This window comes from Nanorana parkeri, unplaced genomic scaffold (assembly GCF_000935625.1).
Source record: "Nanorana parkeri isolate BGI_ZX_2015 unplaced genomic scaffold, ASM93562v1 scaffold376, whole genome shotgun sequence".
Classification (NCBI taxonomy): domain Eukaryota; kingdom Metazoa; phylum Chordata; class Amphibia; order Anura; family Dicroglossidae; genus Nanorana; species Nanorana parkeri.
In genome coordinates, this window is record NW_017306644.1 from 477,098 (window position 1) to 484,770 (window position 7,673).

At 47.9% G+C, this 7,673-nt stretch overlaps 2 protein-coding genes across 2 annotated transcripts in view; one reads left to right on the forward strand and one right to left on the reverse strand.

Annotated features, from left to right (window-relative positions):
• The window catches only part of DFFA (DNA fragmentation factor subunit alpha), a 23,219-nt gene extending 18,155 nt beyond the window's left edge, over positions 1–5,064 (reverse strand). The window contains exons 1-5 of the mRNA XM_018559037.1: positions 4,967–5,064; positions 3,926–4,087; positions 3,695–3,837; positions 2,070–2,292; positions 1,571–1,680 (exon numbers count right to left, since the gene is read on the reverse strand). Of these exons, the coding sequence (XP_018414539.1) occupies positions 1,571–1,680; positions 2,070–2,292; positions 3,695–3,837; positions 3,926–4,087; positions 4,967–5,051 (723 nt within the window). The 5' untranslated portion in view covers positions 5,052–5,064. The remainder of the gene's footprint in view (positions 1–1,570; positions 1,681–2,069; positions 2,293–3,694; positions 3,838–3,925; positions 4,088–4,966) is intronic.
• Positions 5,065–5,691: 627 nt separating this feature from the next.
• Positions 5,692–7,673, forward strand: part of PEX14 (peroxisomal biogenesis factor 14) — a 117,932-nt gene continuing 115,950 nt past the window's right edge. The window contains exon 1 of the mRNA XM_018559036.1: positions 5,692–5,866. Within this exon, the coding sequence (XP_018414538.1) occupies positions 5,831–5,866 (36 nt within the window). The 5' untranslated portion in view covers positions 5,692–5,830. The remainder of the gene's footprint in view (positions 5,867–7,673) is intronic.

A 7,673-nucleotide genomic window follows, 5' to 3' on the forward strand; every position in this document is an offset into this window, starting at 1 on the left:
CAGCGTATCGAAAAATAATTTAAAAATAACATTTCCTACCCTGTAGAAATCTCAATGTAGCAGTCCTTTGCAATCTACTCTCTCAGCCTCAGTTACAGGAAACTCTAACTGTTCCAATAGAAAGACTAGGGACAGACTGACACACACCCCCTCCCCTAGAAAATACAATGCCTCTAGATCTTTAATGAAGAATCCCCAGATATATTCCATTTAACCCTTGCAGTGGGGCTACCCCTGCACTTCAAGGGTTAAGTGCTTGTTTTTGGTCTAGGGATATACATACCCGATCCCGCAGCTTCTTCTCCCCCCGGGCTCTGGCGGTCTAACAACCCGTGACATCATCATGTCTAATACAGGTCCATTAGACATGAAGCCGCAGAGGGACATACCACAGCCAGAGCGGGAGAGAGGTGAGCGGTCGCTGCTGTAGTATCAAGGACAGGGTGAGTGTATCTTCTTGATTTTTGCTCCGAGACCAAAATGAGCAGTTAGCCCTTGCAGTGCTGGGGTAGTCCCACTGCAAGCGGTAATATGAATACATCCTGGGAGGTCTTTTTAACCCTTTGTTAGGACAGACAGTGCTCTATCCTAGTTTACAACTGATATTGAGATCTGCCAGCACAGTGCAGACAGGGTTAATGATCCTAAACTTCACCATCCTCACCCCTCTTGCATTCCAGAGAGCTGAGCAAGCAGCAATTGAGAAACATGTAGCAGATATACAATTTGTGATCCTGTATTTGACAGCTGAAAATAGCAGAGAGGTAGCAGTGACTCACCTCTCTGCTATTTGTTTTGACAGCTTGAGAGCCCGATGTTTAGATACATTTCACTAAAGAGATACAAGAGATACAATGTATATCTTTTGAGTGAAATGCATCAGTTCTGATCGTCTAGGCACGATCAAAGAGCTTTTAGTGAGATCTGAATCTGACTAATCAGTCAGGATCAGTCTCTAAGGTTATTATTAGCTGATCCTAAGTTTGGAGCAGCCCAATAGCCAAAAATGTTTAAAAAAAAGTTTAATTTATCAAGCAGTCATAGTGACTGCTTGATATAAACTGAAAAGAAAAAAAAAAAATTTTTAAATGTTTATTTTTTTTACAAAGTGTAAAAAACATTAAAGTGTAAAACAAAATTAGGAAAATTAAAATGATATATAAATATATTTTTTATACTATAATATAAAAACAATTCTAAAAAAATAATAAAAACTTGTGAAAAAGGTGTTTTCTTCTAGTTTTTTTCCTCATTTTTTCATTTTATTCAAACTAAGTGAGGGGTTAGGTACACATATGTGATATAATTATAAAAAACAATACATAATATGTGTGGGTACATTTAGTAAGAAAGTATATTACTGCTGTGGAAGAATCACACAGCAAAAATGTAAAAAGTGTGTCAGTCATTTATGAACAGAAACTGAAAACTCTCAGTCATGAAGGGGTTAAGGAGATTGAAAATTCAGGTTGTAACTTTAATTGGCCAGCCTCAGCCTCTGTGCTGCCCACACCTTGTTGCAAAGCATCACTTACACACACACACACACACACACACACACAATACTCACTTCCAGCTGCTCGTTTGATAAGCTGAGATGTGGCAATTTCTTTTCCTTTAATATTCGGAGTACGTGGCTGGGGAGCTGAATTTTGCAGCTCGTCTCCTTCTTCTTGTTATCTAATTCAGTCACATTCTCTGCTGCCCCTTTAAAAAGAATAGAGAGTCATTTAAGGGGTGGAGGGAGCTAAAGATCTGTATGCGGCAGTAGAATTCCAGCCAAGACATTTTTTATTGGCTTTGGTTTAGAGTGGTGAAGTGTTAGAGGCCCTGTCAGAGGATCTTATTACTGTCTGTGTCCACAAAGGGGAGATTTCACCTCGCTTCCCATCTCAGAGATAAAGGGAAATATCCTCTCTTAGATGTCACTAGAACATATCTCCATAGGAAGAGTCCCCCCTCACCTCCTGTTCTAGTGACTTCTGCAAGATTTTGGATTTCTCCTCACTTTCTGTTCTTGTGGCATTGGCTGGAGTCCCACTCTAAAAACCATCATGAAAATTAAAGACTGGAAGAAAGTAACTGGTTCTCCGAGCCCTCACCTGAACATTGGGGGCCATCTACGTCATCCTTCTTCATAGCCTCCAGATAGAGATGTAGCAGATCCTTGCACTGACGCTCTTCTTCTCGGCGGTCCAGAAGGCGTTGTAGTGTATCCTTCAGCATTTCCGTCTTTGCGAGTGACGTGGCCATCTCTTTGCTGAGTTCCTTGGTTTCCACATCGATCAGAGACTACAGGAAGTACAGGCACATAAAGATCACCAGCAGCACCAGGGTTACCCTACTCGCAACGATCTGTTACTGCTGGGGCATTTAAAGGACCTGGGCTGCCATGGCGGACCTCCTTCTGAAAATATTATGTGCCCTGGCTAGGACACTGGTTCAGTGACTTCAGGATCTTTAGTGCCCCAGAACTAGAATATAGCCAACAATATAGTCAGAATGCCTACACATTTGTTCTGGATCAGCCACATCATCACTACTGAAGTCAAAGACAACCAAGCAGGCATTTCCAGAAGGTCAGCCATGGGGGGCCTACATTCTTCCCACTGACCCCAAATAAAAGGGGCATTCTTCCCACTGACCCCCAATCTAAGGGGCATTCTTCCCACTGACCCCCAATCTAAGGGGCATTCTTCCCACTGACCCCCAATCTAAGGGGCATTCTTCCCACTGACCACCAATTCAATCAAGCATCACATATGGGCGGTACCTAGGGCCGTCTGTATGCAAATAAAAACTGCCTAAGAACACCCACTCCTCCAGACTGACATCCACCCATCAAGACATTTTGATATTTGCATAACTCCTCCCAAGAAGACCCAGTGATGACATCACAGGGTGTAAATAAAAAGGTATGTGATGGAAACAGAACGTTTTTTTTTTTAATTAAAATGTAATTAGCCTCTTGATGAGGTGGAACCGGGGAGAGCAAAATAAATGCGTATTGAACTCCAGCTTTAGAAAAGTCATGCAAGAAAGAATCTCGTTCTAAGAAAGTGTATAATAAACAGGAAACAAGGAATCTGAAAATCAGGAAATTAATCTTCTGAAATTGTAGTTTCCGAGAGTTAAAACGAAGGGGTTTTTTTTTCTTGCGTGTGGAGATCCTTCTATAGAATGCGTGGAGAAACGTACACGGCTTGTTTCCACAAAGTGAGGAGGGCTCTTAGTCAGCGTTCTACATACCTGAAAGTCCGCCTCTGACAACAGAATGATGTTAGACAGGTTCAATTTTGATATTTGCATAACTCCTCCCAAGAAGACCCAGTGATGACATCACAGGGTGTAAATAAAAAGGTATGTGATGGAAACAGAACGTTTTTTTTTTTAATTAAAATGTAATTAGCCTCTTGATGAGGTGGAACCGGGGAGAGCAAAATAAATGCGTATTGAACTCCAGCTTTAGAAAAGTCATGCAAGAAAGAATCTCGTTCTAAGAAAGTGTATAATAAACAGGAAACAAGGAATCTGAAAATCAGGAAATTAATCTTCTGAAATTGTAGTTTCCGAGAGTTAAAACGAAGGGGTTTTTTTTTCTTGCGTGTGGAGATCCTTCTATAGAATGCGTGGAGAAACGTACACGGCTTGTTTCCACAAAGTGAGGAGGGCTCTTAGTCAGCGTTCTACATACCTGAAAGTCCGCCTCTGACAACAGAATGATGTTAGACAGGTTCTCCCTCAGCTGTGCGGCCAATACCTTCCACCTCGGAGAGTCAGAGCCGTCCGTTTCATCCACCTCTACCGACTCTCGGGCCATCCACGACGTGCCCCCATCTGAAGAAAGGAGGCAACATTCTCAGGATGGTCCTCATAGGATCCCGGAAACAAGGATCCCTTCTCACCCCCTCAATTTACTACATACCTACAGAGGTTCGCGCCCATTTCTTGTTTCCTTGAAGGATTAGGAACTCCGTGTCTTCAGGCAAACAGAGAAAATAGTCCTCGTCTTCCACGATCGTCCCGTCTTCCAACAGGGCCAGAGTGACCGGCTCATTTGCGGGGTCCACATTCAGGACTTTGAAGGCTGAGAAATAAAAGAGTTCTGTTCAATGATCATTATGACATTTTAGAATTGTGTCCCGTAGGACGATAGAGGATATTCATTTCATGGGACAAAAAGTATTACACACACACGGGATACACCGATATATTGGCCGTAAATTGCACTTTTGGCTGAATGCCGAAAGTGCCATTTTCCTGCCGATACATTGGCGCATCCCTGCTTTCTTTCCTCCTCACTGGTCGCTGCTCTGTGTCCCAGCAGGGAGAAGAGAAAGTATGACAGCCGGCCGAGCGCTGCGGTAGGAGAGCGATGTGATTGGCCGGTGTCTCTCCTCCCACACCGCTCAGCCTCCTGTCACAGTCCGGCAGAGCGATGTGTGGGCGGAGACAGGCCGCGCTGTCACATGAGGCTGAGCTCTCCTCCCCGCACGCTCAGCCTCCTGTGACAGCGAGTCAGGAAGGAGAGCGGGTACAAACACTCAGTGATCGCTGAGTGTTTGTACATAACGGAGGACAGAGTATGGTCACTACTACATCCTCAGTTATGAATGAATGGGAAGTGCTCTACATCCCCTCCTGTCCATTCCTGATTGTGGTTATAGTAAACACTCTCTGTCCTCATGTTATGAATGGAGCAGTTGCCCTTGACAACCAATCAGCTTTTCACTTTCATTTTCAAACAAATTGAAGCAAGAATCCGATTGGTTGCCTGTCTGCTCCACTTTCCATGAATCCCCCCCCCTTCAGAATGAACTTTCCTGTCACAAACTGCCCTTGAAATACATTTGCTGGACTTCTGTGTGGTGACTGTAGTGTCAAATTGTGTACACAGGGACCTAGCACAGGCAATGCAGCCAGTCTGACTCTGAATACATCTTCCCCCCAACACCCAATCACTCACCTTTCTCACGCAGCTCCTGCAGGGAGTCAGCGGCCACCCCGTGCTTCGCCGGGCTGCCCCTCACAGTCAGCACACAGCGCTTCATAATCTGCAATGATGCCGCCGAAGAGGAATTGGTCACGTGACGGACAAGCCCCCGGCTGCCACTTCCGCATTCCCAGGCCGCGAAGCATGCCGGGAACTGTAGTTTCCTGAGCCCTGTACTGTATACACCCGTTAACTGCCAGGAGGAAGTTGGCTGAGTGTCTGCGCTCATAGGGGAAGGTGTATATATTATAAATGAGAAGGGAGTTATATATTTTATTATTATACAGTGATGACTCAAACATTCCTATATAGAACTGTGTGAGAAGTTACAGTGTATCACTGGAGGGGCGGGGGCTTAGGCTTCATCATCCAATCAAAATAGCAACTTCGTCCCTGCTCAGTGATTCCCCCGACACCATGTCCCTGTATATTAAAGTGTATCTCAGGACAAAAAAGAATCCTTTATAATCTCTGTACAGCGCCATTTACTGTGCCCTGTATATTGTTAATCAGGAATCCATAGGCTGATCATTGGTCCTCAGCACCCATACATATTGATAACCTGGCTCCCTGTATGATAACTGACTCTCAGCAGCGCTCCCGGATCTGTGCACATGTGAAGGGTTCCCGGCTGCTGCTGCACTGACAGTTCCAGGATCTCTCAGTGCCACCGGAAGTCGGAGCTGGTCACGTGACGCACTCCCTGCCGCCGGCGGTGACAGCTCCAGGCACGTGATCCGGAGGCCTTGCCGGGGTCACAGTCCGGCGCTCGGTGCTCGGGCGCTCCGGCCTGGCTGATGTTGTGTGCTCGGCGGTCGATTGGTGAGGTCTGGGAAAATGGCCTCCTCGGATCGGGTTGAGCCGCCTGTCCAGGTGAGTTCGGGGAGGGGTGCTGAGGCCTCCAGACAGAGAGGAGGGCGGCACCTGAGACCCCAAATGTGTGCCTCATACCTCACTGTACCCTTCATTCAGTGCCTCATACCTCCTCATCAGTCCTGCCCCCTTCACCCAGTGCTTCATACTTCCACCTCAGTATTGCACTCAGTGCCTCATGCCTCCTCCTCAGTACTGCACCGTTCACTCAGTGCCTCATACCTCCTCCTCAGTATTGCACCCTTCACTCAGTGCTTCATACTTCCACCTCAGTATTGCACTCAGTGCCTCATACCTCCTCATCAGTCCTGCCCCCTTCACCCAGTGCCTCACACCTCACTGCACCCTTCACTCAGTGCCTCATACCTCCTCATCAGTCCTGCCCCCTTCACCCAGTGCTTCATACTTCCACCTCAGTATTGCACTCAGTGCCTCATGCCTCCTCCTCAGTACTGCACCGTTCACTCAGTGCCTCATACCTCCTCCTCAGTATTGCAACCAGTGCCTCATACCTCCTCCTCAGTACTGCACCCTTCACTCAGTGCCTCATACCTCCTCCTCAGTACTGCACCGTTCACTCAGTGCCTCATACCTCCTCCTCAGTATTGCAACCAGTGCCTCATACCTCCTCCTCAGTACTGCACCCTTCACTCAGTGCCTCACTGCACTCTTCACTCAGTGCCTCATACCTCCTCCTCAGTACTGCACCCTTCACCCAGTTCCTCATACCTCCTCCTCAGTACTGCACCCTTCACCCGGTGCCTCATACCTCACTGCACCCTTCACCCAGTGCCTCATACCTCCTCAGTACTGCACCCTTCACTCAGTGCCTCATACCACCTCCTCCTCAGTACTGCACCCAGTGCCTCATACCTCACTGCACCCTTCACCCAGTGCCTCATATCTCCTCAGTACTGCACCGTTCACTCAGTGCCTCATACTTTCTCAGTACTGCACCCTTTACTTAGTGCCTCATACCTCACTGCACCCTTCACCCAATGCCTCACTGGACCCTTCACCCAATGCCTCATGCCTCCTCCTCAGTACTGCACCCTTCACTCAGTGCCTCATAGCTCCTCCTCAGTACTGCACCCTTCACCCAGTGCCTCATACCTCCTCCTCAGTACTGCACCCTTCACCCAGTGCCTCATACCTCCTCCTCAGTACTGCACCCTTCACTCAGTGCCTCCTACCTCACTGCCCACTTCACTCAGTACCTCACACCTCACTGCACCCTTCACCCAATGCCTCATACCTCCTCCTCAGTGCTGCACCCTTCACTCAGTGCCTCATACCTCACTGCACCCTTCACTCAGTTCCTCCTCCTCCTAGTTCTGGGCGCCTTGCAGTTTCTCTCTACATTTAGCCCTTCGGGGACCCCCCGGGGCCACGGCAAATGACTCCATGATGGAGGGCCCAGTCACACCATGAAGAGTGCATTCCACAGATTGCACCGGACCACAATGCAGGCACTAATGTGCCGTGCGGGCAGGGGGGCGTGGCTGCGGTGCCAGTGACTTCAATGCACCACCACGCCCCCTCCCGCCCCAAAACAAAGTGAGCCGGCCGGGTTGCGTTCCAGAGGCTGAACGTTCTGGAACGTACTCTGGCCCTGAGAGCGGGTAACGTCCGTGAGACCGGAGCTCTGTACTTATCTTTCCACGAACAGCCCTTCCCCTCCCCCCGGTGCAGCCCTGCGCCATGGATTGTGAATTACACCTGCAAATTGTGAACACTCATTGGTCAGCTCAGTCACATGAGAAGCAGAGGGAGGGGTAGACTGTCAGGTGGGAGGGGTAGACAGGCG